The following is a 21,175-nucleotide window of genomic DNA, read 5'->3' on the forward strand; positions in this document are numbered from 1 at the left end:
CGCCCAGAGCTGCTGTTGGGATGTGAACGGACTCCCACCCTCACGGATATTTAGCTTCAGGATGCTCCAAATCATGACTCTCCGCCGCCCTCCAGGGTTCAGGGCACTCATCAGGGAACCAGACGTTGCTGCTTTGTAATGGCATTTTAGCAGCTGCCCTCTTAAACCTTCCTCATTGTCCCTTCATCTGCAGCAACCCACCGGGGCTCTGAATCCACCTCAGATCCTTAAGTTTGGGTGAAATACCCAAGGTTTTCAAACCTTGTGCAAGGCATTCAACTCTTTCATGCTTATCAGCAGCAGAGGTCCCGTTTCATCCCCATATTGCTTGAAAAGGGGGTCTGCTTAAGAATGTGCAATATATTTGGGCTCAACTGGCAAACTAATTATTAAAGGTGTCTGAGCTTGATTCCAGTGATGCAAGAGCCCTGAGACACACCACCATCCATCCATGTATTTAACGAGCCAACAAGAAAATTTATCTTTGACACTTAAATACAATTTGCATAATAATTTGGAACGCAGTGTATGTATAATACACCACACACACACACCACACACATTAATAAACAAATAACCTTAATTTTGCCATTGGGTTACATATAAGGAGCAGTTTCCACTGAAATAAACCCATATTTGATAAAAAAAATGTGACGCTTGTAAATGTCTGCGTTTGGCCATTAATGCGCCCATAACACACACACACAGACACACAGACACGTGCATAAATGACCGATCATTTTCATCATGTATCAACATTTAAAGCTCATTATTTCCCCATCTCCGTCACGACCAGACACCATAACCGACCGTCTGTGGTTGATCTTTGTCCGAGCATCAGTCAGATGAGCCCATTTCCATCATCAAGCGCTGACGGTAATTGAACGCACCGCGGCAGCAGCAGAACAAACAAGAAAAAGGTCTTTCAGCATCCAAAGCCAACAGAATATTCGGCTACCTGAGCCGCCCGGATGTCCATTTCAATACTGAACGCGTGTTGGCAGGAGCCCTTTGTAGCATTTCTTCCTCCACATTTCCATCTTATTTCAGGAGCGACGGTCATCCGACGTGCACTGAAAAAATGAGTATGAGGTCACTGCCTACGTGTCTGCGCATGCGCACCGGCGCTTTCACGCAACCACACATTCTGCTGGTAGTTTGGAGAAGTCTGACGGTATACTTCATCTTCAGGCTGCTTTATTTAGCTTACGCCGAGGTTTGAAGGCTCCATTTTGTTCCAAGTATGCAGGGATGGACCTGGAGAGCTCAGACATGCCGCATGTCCATTTTGACCTTCCAAAAGAAGCACTAAATCCATTTTTTTATTACAAATTTATTATCATTCGATAAAGCAAAAGTCTAAAATGATCACTGAAATTTTGGCACTACACTATACATAGGTGAGGTACTAAATGCTCCAACTGAACTGTAAACGGTGTGAAAATGTATCGGACATCGGTGGGACGAGGTCAAGACTGGGAACAGGTGCTGGTTGTGGATTCGCACCCGACATACGAGCAACGATGATGAGGTCCTCACAGCAAACGCATCACAGGTCACAGTGGGGGGGGGGAGCTCGCCCTCTCCCTCTTCTCTGGAGGTGCAGATCACTTCTAAAAGTCATCTAACTCGGCATTCAAATAATCTTTATGACAAAAATAAAACTCATATAGGAGCACTTCAAAAGAAAAAAAAACAAAAATAAAATACATATGCTTGTGCATATTTGTCACAATTCCATGTCATTTACATACAAGATGCATAATCACAAAGGCCCGCAGACCGATGCGGGTGCAACACGACAGTAAGGAGACGCTGTTCAGTCATCAGCTCGGGGGTTCGTGTCCAACAGCGGACCACTGTGAGATAGTGATGAGTGCGTTCTACACTGGACCACCTGCTGGCTCAGACTTAGGATAGAAAACCTGAGAAATGTCTAGGACGCTGTTTGATGTCTTCAACCCCCCCCAAAAAAGAACAACTCTCAGGAGAGGAACAAACATTCGAGAGGAAAATAAAAACTGTACAGAAATGTTACAAACTGCAGGTGACTCACCCCCGCAATGATTGATCCTTAAATATTAAGTATATTAATAATGTAAAGGAGCTAAATACATAAATCCACTCTTCAGTCCTTCGGGGTGCCGCTCTGGGGTGGGGCTGTCAAACAGAGCTTCCTTCACAATGTGGCGGGCGCCTGTGGGACAGAGGCAGCAGGTTCTGGATGTGCTTGTGTCAGAATGTTCTGGGGCGTTCAGGTGTTTACCAGGTTTCAGGCGTAGTAACAGGGGGAGACCAGCAGGTCGGTCAGCACCAGCAGCTGGTCGTCTGTGAACTGTTGCTTATGCTGCTGCCAGTTGTCGTGGTGCGTCCGCCTGAAGTTGGACAGCGTTTTCTTCACGGTCATCTGGAGACCAGCGAAGTTACGCCCTGGACCGGTTAAAACCGGCAGAATAAAGGCGAAAGGTGAGCACGCTTACCTCGATGGGCTGCGTGTCGTTCAGGTGAGCACTCAGGTCCATCAACAGCTGGGGCATCCAGGTGGGCACATCGTACGGGCTGGAGAGAATACAAGCGCTCAGGCCCAGAACGCCGGCATGGCGCCGCACCAGGTCTAAAACAGCCAAACAATTCATAAAAATAAGGAGCGATCAATTGTGCAGCTCGCAAGAACTCAGTAGTTTAGCGGCCTACCGGCAGATGGGATCATGTCCACTATAGACCCAAGCTCCCGTTTCCTCTTCTTAGGCAGGCGGGTCTTGCAGAGGGCCTCAAAATGTGCTTGCATAGGGGGATCCATGGACAGGAAGGTGCACTGGAGGAATCCGCTGAGGGTGGTGGCAGCCATTTCTCTGACCTAATACACAAATCACAAGGTGTGGAAAGTTTCAGGTTAAAAGTCAGGAGTGCACACAGGCTGACGTTCATGATCCTCTGAGGTGCATTCAGCTGTGAACAATGTTCCCTCTAATTTCCCTCCCTGAGCACCCTGAGGAGCACTGTGAGCAACATCAGATGGGTCCGCTGTGGCCACACACCAGTATCAGGCTTGTTCAAAACCTTGGATCACAGCAAGTTACCTGGCTTATTAAAAGAATCAAATGGCAGCAGCACATAAGATGAAAAAGACAAAAATCCTGTTGTTCATGAGATGTGCACTATGTTCTATGTGAGAGTCTGCTTTAACCATAGGAAGAGTCACTCAGTTTCACCGCTTGTTCTTCTGTTTGTACGAACTCCGACAGCCATTCCATGATGAGTGGATGTGTCTCTGTCCGTTCGTTTCGCCATGATAAGGGATTAGCATTTGCGTCTCTTAACTCCGCTGCACTGTTGTTAGCTAGCTAACGTGCACGGCGAGTAAAGGCAGGGCACATACGCAAACACTGTCAATGCTACGATTGGCTGCGTAGCGTAAGTGAACTGTATCGGATTATTGGCTGGGCACCTGTCGCTCATTGAGTTACAAGATGGTACTGAAAACAATATTACTGGTCTAATTAACTATATTGTATCAGTTCTAAAATTAATAATTAATTAATACGTTTCTGTTGAATTTTATTTTGTGCGCTGCATAGATTTTCTTGTGCGCTGAGTATGTGCAAGCAGGGCGCGATTGCGCAAGCGCGCAGCTTAGAGGGAACATTGGTTGTGAATGATTTTCTGAATTAACTTTTACGAGTCAAAATCTGAATCCGGCTCAGGTTAGTTGAAAAGGCCAAATAAAAATGGCTACTTCCATCCACCCCTTTCTTCCCCTTGTCTCTGCTCCATCCCTCTCATTCTCATCCTCCTTCATTCTGGATGTTATTGCTATAGCAACAGATTACTGCAGCCTGTGGTTTCCATAGCAACAGCTAGAGGACCAGAGGGGGAGGAACAGAGTTGAGAGTCAGGAGGAGAGTGCTGAATCACTACAGCGGAGCAGCAGAAGTGCCAGCTAGCATGAATGAGGGTATTTTAGCCAACAGCCTGGCGAATGTTCTAAACCAGGCTGCTGGGTGTTTGTTCATATCTCAAACGTCTTCCAGCTGATATTTCATGCCAGCCTTGGAAACGGGTGTCATGTTTTAACTAACAACAGAGACGGCTGTTTTACCTCCAGCTGCTCGTCCTCCAGCAGCTGCACCACCAAAGCTCGGACCCCGTCCACGGACTTCTGGTCACTCATGAAGGTGAACAGGTTGTAAAACACCATTATTTGGAGGTATGTGAGCACCGTGTACCGAGCGTGCCAGGAGCTGCTTCTGGCAATCTGCAGTGCACAATGAGAGAGCCATCTTCCATCAGTAACAATCTGGTAACATTCTGGATGAGAGCACACTGTTAAGGCTTAATGTAATCAAGCTGCCATGCAATTTCTAAACCTGAATGTTTCTAATGATTCAATATTCAATTTATTAAATTAAATGTATTAACATGTCAAACTGTAACAGAGTATCAAAACTCGGTTTTCTGATTTCATAAGCCGAAAGCATGGTGACTGAAACCTTATTTCACTGTTTTTACTGGTATTTGGTTGTTAAAGATAGATAAAACCAGCCAAAAAAACAAAGATAATTTTCCCCATTTTAAGACAACAAGGGATCGGAAGCTGTGGCACAAAGTCACTCTGTCATCACCTAAAAGTCAGTAAGAATTGGAGGTGTTCTGCGATATGAACGATAGTGTATTGACAATGTCAGTGTGCTCACATGCTTGACCAATAACGTGGCGGGGGAGCAGAAATTCTAAAAATGGGTCACCCTTTTGCCCTTAGAGATGTCACGTGCTGACCACGTTAGCCCTGACATGGCTAATGCCGAGACTTTTTCATTAGAAAGCTTTTACAGGTTACAATGGGTGCTTCTGTTACACAAGAAGACATAAAAGCTTTGTGGTATCTCACCTCCTGGAGAACACCGAGAACCATTGGGATCTGCTCTGTGTAGAGAAGTTCCTGAGACATCAGAGACAGGCAGGTTTTGGCATCTCTCTTCAGTTCATCGTAGCTGTCGTCGTTCTCAACTGGAGCAATCTGGAGAGAAGGAAGAGAAATGATTGGTAAGAAATCCGGCCTTGTTTTTGGTCAAAGCATTTTGCTGCAGATGCGTTTCACCTTGAACAGCAGTGGAAGCAAACGTAGTTGATCCGCGACGGGAGTGGAAAAGGAGCGGCCGGCGCTCGCAATCAACCACTTCAGCACTGCACACGTTGGGGAGATAAGGTATTCAGAGCCTCACACACGAGCCAAACGTCATCCCCACGGCTCTGATCACGTGCCAGACCTTTGACGCACCTGTTTTGAAGAGCTTGATCGCTTGCGTCCTCTCGTCCTGCTCTTCCACCTCATTCTCCTCGATCACGTGATTCTGGATCTCCTCGTCGCCCTCTGTGAGGGGTTTGAGCTGCAGCAGAATTCGCTCTGTGAAGTCTGAAATACGCGGCGATGTGGTCGGCTGCGTGTAGGGCAAGTTGACGTCGATCATGAAGATATAGGTGAGCACGCTGTGAAGAAGAACAAATAAGGCTTCAATGGTTTTCTTCTGATTGATTCCAAAAGTGTGAAAAGAACCTCACCTGCCGATTCGTTCCCGCACATTTTTGTAGACCTGTGTGAGTTTGGGCTCTAATATTGTAGCAACCTGTGAAGGAGCTCTGGAACACGCCACTCCTGCTGGGCTAGACCGCCCTGCAGCACATAAAGGCGGCTGCAAAAGAAGAAAAAATAGGCCCAGCTTTCACGGGTCGCTGCTCACAGGAACACCTGTTTGTGGCAGCTGCCTTTTCTTTTTTCTTTTTTTTTTTACTCACCAGGCATCAACAAAAGAGCCCCCCTCTCCATGACTGGAGACTCCATCAGCATCTCAAACAGCCAGTGCAGCTTGCGTGGGTCCCGGCTCTCCTGAACAACACAGAGTGACATAGAAACGAGGACGAGTGTTATCAGGTAAACAGCTGAATGGAAAAACGGGAAGGATTGAAAACAGGCTTACACAGGCTGTGGCGATGCAGGTGCCCCAGTCTGCATACGTCTCTATTGTGATGTTGGACAGAGCCGTGCGGAGCAGGGGACACAACAGCTGCCAAAGGCCCTCAACCTGGAGAAAAAAGTGTGGGAATTGTTTAGTCGCACTGTAAACCAGGAGAAAGAAACACAACTTCAGGGTATTTCTCATGTCTGATAGGTTCACACATGCCTTTGAGTAGTCCCAATGCTTGCATCCTCTAATCAGCCCAGAGATGATCTCGGATACACAGCGTTGCTTGCTCTCGTGAGTGTCGGCCACAAGGCGCTCCATGTGAGGTCGCAGCAGAGGAACGAAGGCGTCGGCGAAATTTCGGAACAATCCCTGGAAGGAGGACAGAGAATTTTTTTTTTTCCCTACTTGAAGCATTTTCTGCATCAGCACACCGACTCCAACAAATCTCACCTTGAACAAACAGAACCTGCGTGGGCTGAATTTGTCTTTGCCTTTGCGGTCTTCGAGAGAAAGAAACTCAATGAACTGATTGATGAACACCGGGTCTGAGAAGTGGTCAAAGATGATTTGCTCCCGCTGTTGCGATAGAAATGTAAAGATGAATTCATGTTTGATGTTGCGCAGCATCACTCGACTGTTGTGACTGGGCACCGACCTCTGTCATTTCCTCTCTGCTCAAGCTCTGTTTGGGCTGCTCCTCCAGGGGTGCATACATCAACAGTTTTCTAAATTGAAAAAACAAAGTCAATAAGAACATCACTAGAGGATGTACCATCATGTATTCAAGGACAAATAAAAATTAGAAACAAACTCAGAACCTTGGCCAGGAGTAATAGCCCCAATGAGTCTTCTCCACAAACACGCAGCCATCCCAGTCCTGTTGTGTGCGTGGCAAACTGCTGCTGTTATACTGGAGCCACAGGTTGTCTTTACGGTCCCCTGCTACTATCTCACTTTGCTCTTTCACTCCAGCTAGATGAGATACGATTGTTGAGATGAGTGCTGACATTAAAGTGAAAAGGACACTATTATAAATATGTATGCTTCGAGTCACACTTACAGAGCTCAGAGGGGCTAACGGGGACTTTCTTATGTGGTCTTTTTATTTGTTTCATTATTCCTGCCACAGCTGATATTGCCACCTAATGGAGAAAATAGGAGTTTTCCAACATGTCTAGAACCCACCAATAGGCCGTAACTTGTAATGTACGTGTGTTCACCACACCTTTCGGACATATAGGGAGTCATGGTTGAGACTTTTTACAAAGAAGGTGACGGCGGGAGGTGGGAGTTGGTGGTCATCTCTCAGCAGCAATGACAGGAAGCCAATTGCAATGTGTTCGAACTTCCAAGGCCTTGAAAACAAAGTCGATTTTACAGATAATAATGACTCTCAGATTCAATAAATGAATATCTCACTCCTCAGAATTTGACCCACATGTTCCTGTTGTTAATGCAGTCCAGCAGATCTTCAATAAGCTGCTGGTATTTCCTGTGAAAATATTGAACAGTATTACGATCTGCACCTCCCGTGTCAAACACGATTTAAACTGTGTGCAAAGTCGCTCAAAAAGATATCATCGTTTTATTGTTGGCGTGAACTTACTGAACAGACTCAGTGTTCTTCTGCTCTTGCTTTTTCAGACCTTCTGCTAATTCATCCTCTGATGGGACAGGATCCAAAGGACAAGGATTTCCACTAACCATAAGCTGTTTTGCAACAGCGCAGCACTCACTGTGGATCTAGTGGGATAAACACTGATATGACTAAAACCAACAAACAAAGCAGTGTCCAGAAATATGGAAGTAATGGAGGAGGTCCAACAAAACCAATTTGCTAAGCTATATAACAAAATAAATGCATAATTTAAATACAGTGTTAAGAAAAATAGAATGTGAAGTGTTCGGCTGAAAGAGTTTACGATATCCATTTTTTTGTAACAATCCCTATTTCATTCTGAAATCTCCAGAAGTGGTTTTCTTACCGAGAAGTCGATACCGATGGTCTCATAGTGGCGGTGGATTTTGTCAGCCAGGTCATCGAAGAGTCTCACAATCGACGGCTTCTCCAGAGACATGGCAGAGCTGAGGCCCGAGCGCACGATGGCAGGCCACGTCACAGCGATGCACTCCCAGTCGTGCAAATTTGCCAGGCACACTCCGATGGGATTACCCAGAAGGCAATACAAGGCACCCTTGAGATAAACAGAGAATTTATAAGCCTAGGTTTCCTACAAACACAAGCTTTAAAAAAGAATGACCCATGTATGCCAGAGAAAAGAATCCTACTTTGAACTGTTGCTGTGTAACTTTGCTGTTGTCTGGGTTCAAGAACTCAAGGACATGAGGGATCAGATCTCTGCAGCAGAAGTTATAAGTTCCCAGTGCAGAGAACAACACAGTTTGGGCTTTGCTGCGAACCTGAAGGTTAAAGTATAGTTTTAATAATCAGATAATCGTATCTGAGGATGTGCAACCAATATAAAGAACTATCAAAGAACACCCTGTTAAACTCACTTGACTGTAGGTGCTTGTGGAAAGCCTTAAGAGATCTCTCATTAGATCCTGGTGAATGCTCCTGTACTGACAACCCTCCATTGTCAGCTTTCTGAGCTAATGAATAAATCACAAAATGGTGAAATATATGGGGGGGAAAAAAAGATGGAAACACACTTCTCTAAAAAACTCAGCATCTTACCTCATGCTGGAGCATGACTCTGTCGATTAGCAGAGCTCTAATGTGCTGCTTTCTACCATGAAGCTGCAAAGTCAATAGTTCAGATTCATCAGATTTACATGTATAGATTTATAACCAATTACCGGTACACTAATTGATATAATAAATATCTCACTCTGTTTTCCATTGACTTCTTCACAAGGTTGAAGCTCTTCCACCGAGAGTCAAACTCATGTTTGTGAGAACCTTTGAAGTGCAACAGATCACTGATAATCTGGAAGAAATTGCAGATGAATCAATTGGTAGGTGTTAGAAAAATCTATCAACTCTTCCCAAACTGCACATATCCATGACTCATAATTGAATGTTTTAAAGTTTCATACCCCCTTGATAACAGAGAAGAGAGACTTTGTATCATCTTCTGAGTGTTCCAGGATGTAATCTGCAAACGAAAGAAACGAAAAGCTAAAGGAAGACGAACAGCCTATAGAATACAGTATACGTTTCTGCCAAGATGGATGTGACTACTTGTGTTTGGGCAACAAAAGCTGAATTCTTACGCAGCAGCTGCCTCATTACAGTACAGATGGCATCTCTGTAGTTTTCTCTGGACTTATCTGCAGGGAGAGATAAAGGAGAAATATTAACATTTAATTCCATATTGCTTTTCATTTACCTTACTGCCACCAAGTGTTAAACCTACCATATTCCATTCCCGCATAAAGAGTGGTCTCATCCAGATTCACCATGCTATGGACGCTGGAGAAAGAACAAATTCAATGCTACTTCAGTTAAGTATTTTAGACGGGATTCCTTCTTGATCTTAGCATGACTGCAAACATGAAATTCCTGTCCATCATCGGTTGATGCATTTAGTGACTTAACTTATCATTTCAACTGTGTCAAACATTAAATAAGAGACTTCTCTTCATAACTATGACAGATTTCCACTTTAAATTCAACTGCTCACAGTTCAGGGATGGGTTCCCCTTTCAGAGGAGGCATCAGACCCCCAGCTCCTAGGAGACAGTGCTGAACAATGGTCAGGCTTTGTAGGACATCATCTCTGTGAAATACACAATCAACAATTGTCCCATATTAAGACACTGTGAATTGAATTATGAAATCTATCAAATGGAGCAAACAGTGACTTCAGAAATCATCTTAATGTAAAGAAAGAGGAAAACCAAACAAAACGGGTAATCTGTGACTTTTTTGCCTCACCTGCTCATGTCCTGCTCCCCCTGTGCAAATCTCTTAAGGTGCTGAAGTTCAGGCTGAAGGATAATGTCCAGTAAATAAAAAGCAAAGGAAGTTTCTTCAACACTGGGCACGTGCCACTGAATGTCCAAATTCCACAAGTCACCAGGTCGGCCCCAGTCCTAGTTGATTTGGTAAAGAAAAGAAAAAAACACTTTATTATATAGCTGATAGAAAATATAGCACGTTTGATACTTTGTCAGAAAAATTAGCAACATCCAGTTATGTAACTAGCCTTTTTTTTTTAATAGCGCAAACCGGTGTTGGCAAATAGTTATATTCAAATTACTATCCAAGCATCTCTGGCAGAGAAAAGACTTAATGGGATCAAGATACAGGCTAACTAACAGTAGAAGGGAGGAGCAGACGATTAAACAAGGTCAAAGCACTGGAATCTTCCAGATTACTGCGATTGAGCCGTCCTTGCCTTCCTACCATCCATTGCCATTGTTTTTTGTCAACAAAAATACAAAATATTCCATAAACTTGGAGGGGATAAGTATGTACCATCGTATACTGTATGTGGTAATACCTTGATGGGTAAGTAGTCACTGATCGGTTGGCTGAAGCCTCCTGGAACACTACAGTACTCAGTGGGGTAGATTAGGGCTAAGGAGCGAAGGATGTGGTGCAGCAGGTTGCAGGCTAGCGTGTATCCCTGTTTACACTTCAGATGAAGCGTCAGCTGCAAAATCTGGACCAGGCTTGCACGATACGGCAAGATCTTGTCGCCGTCTACACGGGTTACCTGCAAGAAATACAGTGTAGTTCAACATTAACTGCGCAGAAGAGGTTATAGGGAAACTGAGAAATAAGTCTCAATGACCTCTGACAGCAGTTGGAGATTCCACAGCAACTCTTTGTCAAGTTCCTCTTCATTCAGGACTTCCTCGTCTGTGTAAAAAGAAGAATGTGTCAGGAAAAACCTTCTTTAGAACTTTAAAAGGCCATTTGTTTGACTTACTGATGGCGATTTGGTTTATGGCATTACAACAGTGTGGCACAAACATTTTGAGGGACTCTGCAGGATGACACTGTGAATAGAAATAAGGTTAAACAAAAAACAAACAAGTAAACTACAGAAACTACAAAAAGCCTGTTAAGCAGTGACAAGACTCACCTTGGCTGCAGCTCTGCACATGTCTGCCACCATTCTCCCAGACACTCGTGTCTCAAAGATGTTGGTGGTTGCAAAGTTGAACACCTTCTCCAGGGCCACCTGTTGAAACAATACGACTTAAGAGTGCACAAGGATAAATTGTGTACACAGCAGAGAATAAAGGCACTGAACAGAAACAGGTGAAATGTTAACCTTAAAGATGTCCAGAGAGCATTGTGTGAGGATGGTGCTAAAGGTAGAAGACAGTCCCAGCTCCACCAGACTCTCCAAATGAGTCATTTTCTCTGTTTCCGTTTCCTCTCGGGTTTGCTCCAGTGTGCTGCTGTCGATCAGGGCAAAACACCTGAGAAGATTTTAAAAAAATGCATGTATTTAAAAATTAATAATACAGGGCTTTGTCATTCAGTATCAGATTATGTATTTTTCTGACAAAAATGGAGGATTATACAGTTAAAAGGAGGAGAGATGGAGGTAGTTTATGCTGAGAACATATCGAGGAAATGATGGCAAAAAACTGGCATCACTGAAGTCAACTGTGACACAGCTTCTGAATAATTAGTCCTCTCTTTTTTAACACTTTTCCACAGATGTCTCTGTGCTTGTATTTGCCAAAAATTGCACAACTACACAAAACAAATGTTCCTAAGAACGCAGTCAGCTACAAACAGATACCTGTCCATGAACTGCAGCACGAAATCTTCAAACTCAGCGGATGCTGAGCACATCTCTCGTTCCACCTAAAGCACACAGGTTATATCATTATCACATTTGTAAATAAGTGATATAAAGGTGTGTTTGTTCACAGCAGTACAGGTGGCTCACCTCAGTCAAATCCGTTCTCTCGTGGAGGATAGACGAGCAGTCCACCAAAGGTACGAGAGTCACAAATGTAGCAATGAACTGGAATGTGATCTGCAGACACAGGAATGATGTGCATGAGACGTGAAGAACAACCCCATCTAAATATTACAATAAGGATATTATGGGAGCGCACCATGCACTTGCTGAAGTCATTGGGGTCAACACCTGGCAGTGCCCTCATGAGCAAAGGTAGCATATGAGTGGGTCCCTCAGGAAAGCGCTGCCCACCTGACACCAGGCTACGGGCTACGCCAATCATGCAGCTCAGAGTAGCTGTAAGCTGGTGAGGTTCTGTCAGAGTCTCCAATGCAGGATAGGTCCTGTGGCAGATGAAGAAAAGCGTGTTGTTTGGTTTTGACTTGAGGAAAAGTATCAACAGTGCTTCAGAGTCATCAGAGCTCTCCCGTTGAGCATGAACTTACTTCTCTAGCACAGGGGGGATGACTAGTTCGGGTCTCATCAGGGCGAGGTTTTGCAGGGCCTGAGCAGCATCAAGACTGCCCGTCTTGCTGAACATAGCCAGTAGGACCGGCTGCATCATGCTCTCCACAAAGTTTGTAATATCTTCCTCTGTAAGCTTGTGACTCTCTGGTATTGGCATTTGCCAAGTGGGCTTCCTGTAACGCTCTCGGTGCAGACGCCGCACCACGCTAGCTGGGAGACGTTGGAGCAACTTCATGAGCTTCATCTAGACATGAGGACAGAGAGACAGATACATGACGAAGGGGTGACACGGGTGGACAGCGTGTGTCCTTGTTTTCTAGACAAATTGAGACGTACGGGGTGTTGTCTAGAGACACACACGTAATAACAGACATACAAACAGACACCAGAAGACCCATGAACAAAACTTTGTCCACTTGTACATATGGAAGAACTTTCACAAAATAATTTTAGATTCATTCAGGAAGTTTCAACAGCTGAATAAAGACAGAATGATGCAGCTGAGGTTTCCCATTTTTAGGTCAGACAGCTGCAAAACTCTGTTTACATGTAACAAAACTACAGCTGAGTGAAGCAGCGTCTGACGAAGCAACACCCGAGACACTGAGATCCCCTTTCCAAAAATAAAGGTCTGTCTTACACTGCGCTGCCTGCTTTGGCTCTAGCGCAGGAGACACTTCATGAATGAACCAGAAAGGCATGTGGCCCAGAGAGCTTTAATCATATTCCAACCGTCTCCCACACGTGTCGTCCTCTCATTTTTGTTGCTCAACCTGAACATAAACCCTGACAGGCAGTGAACATCAGGACAAAAAACCTATCAATTTACTTTTCCTGACACTTCTCAACATGGCATACTATGTTGAAAGAATTAGATTTATAGATGAGTGACCAAATTCAGTTGGATTTCCAAACTCTAACCTGTGACTATTGCTGTTGACAATGATTCTGGCTTTAAATAAGCGCAGGTTGACATGCAGGGAAGTTCATATTAAAGCAAATGTAAACAATGAATGGGTAAAGTTATTCAGATGCTGAGCATTATTCCAAATCGGCAGGGATTTTCTTGATTTTTCCCGATTATTTTTTAAACTGTAATATTTTTTTACAAGAAAAACAAACACTCACCAACCAGCGTCCGTGGTTGATGGGTGAAAGAAGGATGCGATGCTGTTAAAAAGACCACTCAGCTGTGCTTGTGCTTGCTTTGTGGGGCCTCCCTGATATTGACATAACACGAGTCAGCGCAACTAGAAAATGTATAGACAAACAGCAAATAAATCATTAAAAACATAAATAAACTAACCAGAAGGGATGAAACCCACAGCACCACATGGCCGATCTCATAGGCATTGTTGGCATAACGTGGTACGATCATCTGACTTGTTCCCACAGGGAGATTCAAGCTTCTTAATATTCTGGTGAAAATCTAAAACAGTAAAAACAACAGGTCAGCATTTCATTGTGGTTGGGAGTGTGCGATTGTTTATCAGACGCATGCTGGTGTCTTAAGAGAATGAATTGAAGTCACTCGGGGTGAAACATAAACATGATGCAAGTCACTTCGCTTCACTGGCCGAGATCAGAATCAACAATGAAACATGATAGTTTGTTTTTTTCTGATGCCCAACAGTGGCGCAAAGGTGAAGCCACACATTTGTTTATGCCCTAGATCTCCGAACATAAAATAGGATCTGAAGTGTAACCAATGTGGAGTAAAAGAGTTAACAAACCTGAGGGATGTAGGGGTCCCAGTCGATGTAACCAATGTTGTCATTGGCCAACCGAGCAAAAGAGATTTACCAAATGCTGGAAAGACACGTGTAAAAAATATATATTACATCAATTTATTGCTACAGCTAACTGCACTAATGCTAACAACAATAATTACAATATCCAGCTAGACTGCTTGGTGCAAGTAAACATGATTGGTATATGGGGCTTTAGCTCATAACAGTGGACAATGACCATGTAGAACCAATCTTCCTTCAAGTAACTTGAGTATCAAATGATCAAACCAGTAAAGTTTTCCATAAAACAAAGTGGTCGAGCCAACAAATAAAACTACTCACCAGCTCCCAGCTGGGAGGTTTTGTACAGACGCCCACAGGCTGATCAATTCATCAAACCACAACCTGTCAAATAAACAAACCAGACAATAATTTGGTTAAAAACATGTAAAAGACAGGCAAACAGCAAATTATCATTCTAAAAGATTAGGAACGACCGTGAACAAAGGTCACTGAGGGCCGCCTTCATAATCACACCCAATTTTCTGAAAACTCATATGTCTCAGCAGCGTGTTTGGCCTAGTGCCTGCGTGTACCCTCGACACCATCTGGGCAAGCTCCCGATGAGCTGATGTATGCTCATATAGCCTGTGGATCTCCTCCCAGACCTGGATTAGGGCATCCTGGCCAGCTCCTGGCCAGTCTGTGGCTACAGAAATACATAATGCCCCAGAGGTGTTGGATTGAATCCAGGTCAGGGCAAATGGGAGGTCAATCGATGGCATCAATGACTTGATCATCCAGAAAGTCCTGATACACTGCAGCCACACGAGAGAGGGCACTGCCGTGACCCGGGAAGGAACCCAGGGTCAACCGCACCAGCATGTGGTCAGATAACGAAGCACGGGAGCCAAGAGATCTCTCACCCTGGTACCTGACAGTCAAGATATCTTCAGCTAGCACGTGGTGGTCTGAGCTTTTGGTGTTCTTAAGCAAATCTGCACAAGTGCAGGTGAAACTGATGAAGAACGGACAGGCTGATATCCCAGAAGTGTGAATGACTCAAGAGTTACTTTTACCCTCATATTTTTTTTGGCCAGCATGAGCGGTTTTAATAACTGTAATGATGCTGACAGGTAGAGGATACAGACAACCATTAGCAACATAATCAATGAAATGTTAACATGTAGCAAACTAATTGCTTCTCAACAGGCAGCCAAGTTTGAGGTGTCTTACTTAAAGCCCTTGTGATGCAGCTCTGGGGGCAGAGTTGTGGGCAAAAAGAGCTCAAAGTAGCTGATTGCTCTTTGCATGGTGACATCAAATGGACAGAGGAGTGGTCTCCATTCATTCAGCATCTCCTGAGTGGCAGATTCTGAAAAGTACCTGCAAGCACATAGATTGTTAATAATTATTAATCATTTTATATGAAAGCATTAATATTTGAATAAGGACCATTTGAAATTATAAATATACAATCGGCAACTTAAGCTGCTACAAAAATAAGAAAGCATATTAGCTTCCCCACAAACACTGACAACCAGACTTATCTAATAGTGTCTGCCTCAATCCCGTGGGTCCCTTGGCCTCCATACTGAGGGATTTTCATGCCTCACTATGCGCTTGTGTAAACACTGCAGGTTATTTTAGGTTACTTAACCCCCCTAGTGATTCTAAATTCACTGCAAGCCTTGAAACACTTATTTCCGACCAAGGAAACATCCTTTCCTTCACAGCTGACTGGGAATCACTCAACCTTCTCACCGATGCAGGAAACTCTCACACAAGACAGATTTAGATGAGATAATAGGATTATCTGTCACGGTGCCTGCCGAGGATAGCTTCACAACCAGAGTGGACACAATCAAGGACTTGCTTATTTAAGCAGGGTTGGGTAATAAAGATACAATTTTTAAAGGGACATATCGGGCTGCTTTCATGCATGTAGTATTGTGCTTTAGTCGGGAAAAAACAAAGGACTGAACACAGCTGAACTCTAAACACACCAGTTTTACAACTCTGAACGGCCAGTTTGACTGCATTTAACTCAAGATCATTACGAACGACTGTGAGCGATGCCCAAATACTCAAAGCTGAAGCACTGAAAAAGTGAGTCTTACATCATGTGTCTGCTTTCTTCTAAGAAAATGCAACTACGGTAATGTACATTTTTAAAAAGAGTCAGTCACACATGAACGATTAACGATGCACTTACGGTCTGCAGCTTTTCACAAGTGTTTTCAGCACACCCTCCACAGAGCTGAAACAACAACAAAAAAGATAAAGATAAAGATACAAAATTCAGTTAAACACAGCTCATGCTGGTGTGATTCTACTGTGACTTCTACTGCATGCTGACAAAGACTTCTTTACACACCTCCACAGTGAATGAGAACATTAGGGCTCGTGTGTGTGAGGACACTGCAATAACATCACGAGTACTTGTACAGTTACTGAAGCAATAACAGCACTTCAACTGTTTGGATGCTAATAGTTCTGCAATCAGCTTGAATTTAACTTTAGTTTTAGGGTTTGAAGACATGGATATTAGATTTCTAATAATATACGTATTACGTCATAACCATGTTATGGCTAAAATGATCTCTGAAACTGCAGGGACGTGGTCCCATTACAGTACTGGATGGTTTCTATGCTCCCCAATCACAACCCCACCAATTTTCTCACATGCAAGCTCAAGCCATGCCCTGTTGGAAAAACCCCACCAATACCCATTATTCAGCTCCATACATCAAAGATTTTATACCTTACATTTAATTCCCCGACAATAGTTGAACCATGACACAAAAGCGATCTAGTTTCATGTCCCCCCTGTCCTGAGTTTTAGTACTGTGAGTCCCCAGTATGAAGCCAACAACCAGAGGCAAAAAAAAAAAAAAAAAAGTCATGCAACGAAACCTTCGACGCTAACAAGGACGGGGCAAAATGGGTGTCCTGTTACAGAGTCCATCGACTCCCAGAGAAGAGGGACCCCAGTTGCACCGTGTGACCTTTGTAGTGGAGTTCAAGTGAATGCTCATTTTCCAGGAGGACACGTGACAGGAGCTGGCGCTTGTCTGTGACGCTCGACAATGCTGAGCACTAATGTGAGGAGGACTCAATTTTAGAGGAATATTAACGGGAGACCCCCCATGAACAAGTGTGGTGTAGTTCAGTGCTGAATATTTACAATTTCTCATGCTGTATCTGTCCCTTAAGGTGTTCCTGTCAATTTATATATAAAATCCATAATACAATATGGATAAATCTTGGGCCAAACAATGTTGGAGGATCTAGAATCAATGATGGAAAGTAAAAACAACCTTTAGCTGCAGTGCGAAAGTCTCCAATATGAGTGACATGTTAACATTGATCGAGTCTTGATTTCTCCTGTCACAAGCTGCATGTGGGACATCCAGTTTTCCTCTGAACATGCAATGTAATAAAGAAAAGACAGTGCCTCTTACAGAGGGATCATGAAAACACAAATAAAAGTGTCGTCCTTACCACCTGTGAACCAATTTTATCATTACATGTTTAGAGGAGGAACGAGGCCGTGAGGAACTGAATGTGAGAGGAGACAAAAGGATAAAGGACACACTCAGCACACCACACGTAGCCAGTCCATCAAAGATTTAAACAACTTGTGTTTTCAGATTGAGTGTGTGTGGATTTTAAAATGTGAGCTGGAAGTTAGATCAAGCAGCTTTTCATGTGATAAACAGCCAATGTTCCCATAGCACCATAAAAGAGCACCACGCACTGCTCGCTATGACAAGAATGTCGGAATTTTAAGGGTGATATACGGAACATATCGAATAAAAGGTTTCGACCGACGACTGACAGCTTTTCCAGAGCCCTGGCACTACTTCGTGTGATGTAACACTTAAATGCTTTGATATTTCAATGAAAAATATCTAACTTCCTTATTTAATGTTACTGATCTTACGGCACATGCAAAACTTCAGACTGGAGATGAAATGGAGTGGAAAGAAATACACTGAAAAAACATCAAAATCAAATATTAACCCCAAAAAAAATAAACAGCCCTACTTGGGAAACCAGTTAAGGCCCAGATGTTCTGTCTTGGAGAAAAGAATCCTGTCGTTCAGCTCGTACAGGGGTCTCCACTGCAGCTCGAGGTCCTCCCTGGAGAGCAGCTCCTTTTTTCTGTTGGTCAGACAACACATGTGCGGCTTGAACACACACCCGTCACCATCGTGCAACGCGGTGATGCAAAACTATCGCGGATAACGGACACGATGTGTTGTTCGGCCGGGGTTCCGTCTTACTTGAGAAGGTTGATAAGAAGTCGAGCAAGGCCCTGCATCATGCTTATCTCCAGCCTGGGGATGGTCACTAGCTCGTAAAGTAACTTGATGAACAGAACGTGGTCTTCTTTGCTGAACTTCCGCCCGTACAGTCTGATGTACCTATTATTACACATTGAGGAACAACTGTGAGAGTCTGACACAAGCGTGCACAAAGTGAAGTTGGAAAGTTTTAACTAAACACTGGCCCACGCTTTAAAACAAGCCAAATGCAATGTGTCTCTAAATATCCAAACACATATGACAATCTGGGTCATCCCCACAGTCCCGGTTCCATGTTTTCCGAGCCGACAGCGTCTCACTTTCGGTCAGAGCGACGTATTACAGACTGAAATGAATCAAAGTGCAAAGAAAAGATGAGATTAAAAGTGAAACGAGCTGATTTTTGCTGCTGCCAACTTGGTCGACAGACGTGGACGTCGCTTGATAGACATCAAGGGCAGAAAAACTAAGGTTTTTTTTTTTATTTTTATTGGGTTGTCTGGTGGGTCGTCAGCTGACTTCACTGCTTCAAACAGCGGACGTCAGAATGACCTCAAAATAAAGAGGAATCTCAATGATCTACTGTTGAGCAGGGGAGCCACGGTTGCGTTTTAAAGGTTCCACCAAAACCATGTCAAATGAAAGACACTGAGCACTGTTGTTGGGGGGGTTTGGTTTGTTTGCATTTGCTTGGAGGGGGCATAAAGGTCGCAGGAAGACGTTTGAATAATCCAAGTTACGAGACAGTGGAGGGTTTCATAAGTTCTGCAGATAAGCAGCCACTAAGCAGCAGGAATATTTACCACTAAGATCTGCAGCAATCGTAAAGATGAGGTGAGGTGGGCAACATAAATCAAGAGTGACTCACGTGGAAAGTTTCCGTGTCCAAAACAGCACGCCGGGCCATAACTCTCTCAGCTGCACAGCTCGGCTCAAGTTCCCCTTGATTTTGCTCAAAATCTCTCTCGATTCTCCGTCGAGTCTCTCCGCATACGGGAGAAGTTTGTTGTAGACGATGTCTTTCTGCGGAACAAATCCCAGCGTTCCAGCGTCCGTCCTTTTCATATTACAGATGTCCAGATAACGGGATTCCACGTCTTAACGAAAGCTACACAATTTTACTGGTACAATCTCCCAGCGCAAGTCACGCCGCTACCGCCAGGTTAAAATAGCGGTCACCAAAGCTTAGCTAACGTTAGCTTACCCCTCTTCCAATATCAGGGTTGTTATGGCCCGTGCCTAAGTTAGGAGAATCACAAGTTGATGACACGCTAGCTAGCCCCCTGGCTCAAGTTAGGCTTGATTATTTTAACAGAAAACATCACAATTTCAGTGTCATTCTAAAAAAAAACTATTAAGGCTAAAGAAAAACAGCTCCGTCCAAAGAACGCGTCGGGACGGGGATATCTTTTGACGACCGTAATCCCAAACGGTTGACCACTAGCTAACGGTGCAGTTGAAGTGAGCTCTACTACAAACGCACAGTCATGACCGAAGGGCTGTCAACGTCGATTCATCCAACTGCAGGAAGGCTGGCGGCAGACGACACCAGGCTAAATGATGTCGTCACATCCGCTTTCCACACGCAGAACTACATTTCCCAGCATTCTCTTCGCCATTCGTGCTTTTTACAAATGGTTATCCACTTAAACAGGATAACTTGGGATACACTTAATGATTCTTTTGTAGGTCAAAATTACAACAAAATACTAAAAGTTTATTCTAGCAAACAATACAGTGAAAACAACGTTGTCTGACAACAACAACAACAACAACAACAACAATAAGAATAAGAATAATAACGAACAGTGTGTCCAGTCACCCTGATCAGTATTTTTGAAATGCGGCCCCCTGATCAATAAAATACAATCTGCGACCATAATAACATTTATATTTGTACGAGACAATATTAAAAATCAAATGGAAATGGGCAGGTAAGTTTTATATGGTCACTTACCGCTATCATGCGTTGAAACTCATGATTTATTAAGTTATTATCCTCACTTCTTTTGCACTTCTGGTTAGATGCTAAACTGCATTTTGTTGCTCTGTACCTGTACATGTGCAATAACAATAAAGTTGAATCTAATCTAATCTAAACTCAGGAGAGCGAGACAGAAATATGACATTAAAGATATTAAAATATTCTTTTATTTTATTTTGAAAAAAAGATTTGCTGCCATTATTTCACTTCATTTCAAAAACCATTTTGTTTTTCCAGATTGAATATATTTTTTATCTCTGTTTTTACAAGAATAAATAAGTTGTGATTTTATTGTCCTTAAATGGAAAAAACTGGAATAAACAGAACACTTGCTGGATTCAAAGCAATAAAAGAATCAAACCAAAACGTAAATATGTGATGGAAAGTATTTAACAAGCATTCAAAGAAGGGTGGACAAATAACAATGGCTGTAACAGAGAAGCAAACAGAAAAACAATAAACAGATATAGTAGGTGCAATATGGAGCGTAATCATGCCAAAACTTAACAAACATGTTTTTACAGATGTCACAGGAGTCCCTAATAACAGCAATGGTGTTTGGAAACCAAAAAACACCATTAACGAATGTGGCTTGCTTTGTAAATACAAAACAGTAATATCATACAAATACAGAACACATTTCTCATAAATCTTACTTGAGAAACAAAGCTTACAAATATATCAAATACAATTACAAATAAATCTTTAGTTGTTGTTTTTTTTTTTTTTAAAAAAAGCTCTCATGCAGAATTTAAAATATATATATATATATATATATATATATATATATATATATATATATATATATAACAAAAACACCTGGACA

The 21,175-nt window shown here is 43.2% G+C and overlaps 1 protein-coding gene across 1 annotated transcript; it reads right to left on the reverse strand.

The window, feature by feature from the left end:
- Nucleotides 1-1,699: 1,699 nt before the first annotated feature.
- On the reverse strand, nucleotides 1,700-19,896 carry LOC115248140 (proteasome activator complex subunit 4B-like). The gene is given in 50 exon segments (XM_029831762.1): nucleotides 1,700-2,197; nucleotides 2,267-2,407; nucleotides 2,481-2,614; nucleotides 2,695-2,857; nucleotides 4,100-4,255; nucleotides 4,889-5,017; nucleotides 5,099-5,184; nucleotides 5,279-5,487; nucleotides 5,560-5,611; nucleotides 5,614-5,690; nucleotides 5,794-5,824; nucleotides 5,827-5,884; nucleotides 5,976-6,080; nucleotides 6,180-6,332; nucleotides 6,414-6,539; nucleotides 6,619-6,688; nucleotides 6,782-6,935; nucleotides 7,024-7,105; nucleotides 7,189-7,318; nucleotides 7,402-7,455; nucleotides 7,570-7,706; nucleotides 7,949-8,158; nucleotides 8,253-8,384; nucleotides 8,481-8,576; nucleotides 8,662-8,724; nucleotides 8,816-8,914; nucleotides 9,027-9,082; nucleotides 9,201-9,257; nucleotides 9,344-9,399; nucleotides 9,611-9,706; nucleotides 9,865-10,022; nucleotides 10,433-10,648; nucleotides 10,727-10,794; nucleotides 10,865-10,934; nucleotides 11,021-11,119; nucleotides 11,213-11,363; nucleotides 11,693-11,757; nucleotides 11,843-11,932; nucleotides 12,015-12,201; nucleotides 12,304-12,569; nucleotides 13,454-13,473; nucleotides 13,476-13,545; nucleotides 13,632-13,754; nucleotides 14,059-14,134; nucleotides 14,398-14,460; nucleotides 15,292-15,441; nucleotides 16,271-16,315; nucleotides 18,106-18,222; nucleotides 18,345-18,485; nucleotides 19,234-19,896. Coding segments are annotated over 49 exon segments (5,478 nt in total). The 5' UTR covers nucleotides 19,431-19,896; the 3' UTR covers nucleotides 1,700-2,197; nucleotides 2,267-2,272.
- Between the last annotated feature and the right edge of the window lie 1,279 nt (nucleotides 19,897-21,175).

This window comes from Takifugu rubripes, unplaced genomic scaffold (genome assembly GCF_901000725.2).
Source record: "Takifugu rubripes unplaced genomic scaffold, fTakRub1.2, whole genome shotgun sequence".
Lineage (NCBI taxonomy): Eukaryota > Metazoa > Chordata > Actinopteri > Tetraodontiformes > Tetraodontidae > Takifugu > Takifugu rubripes.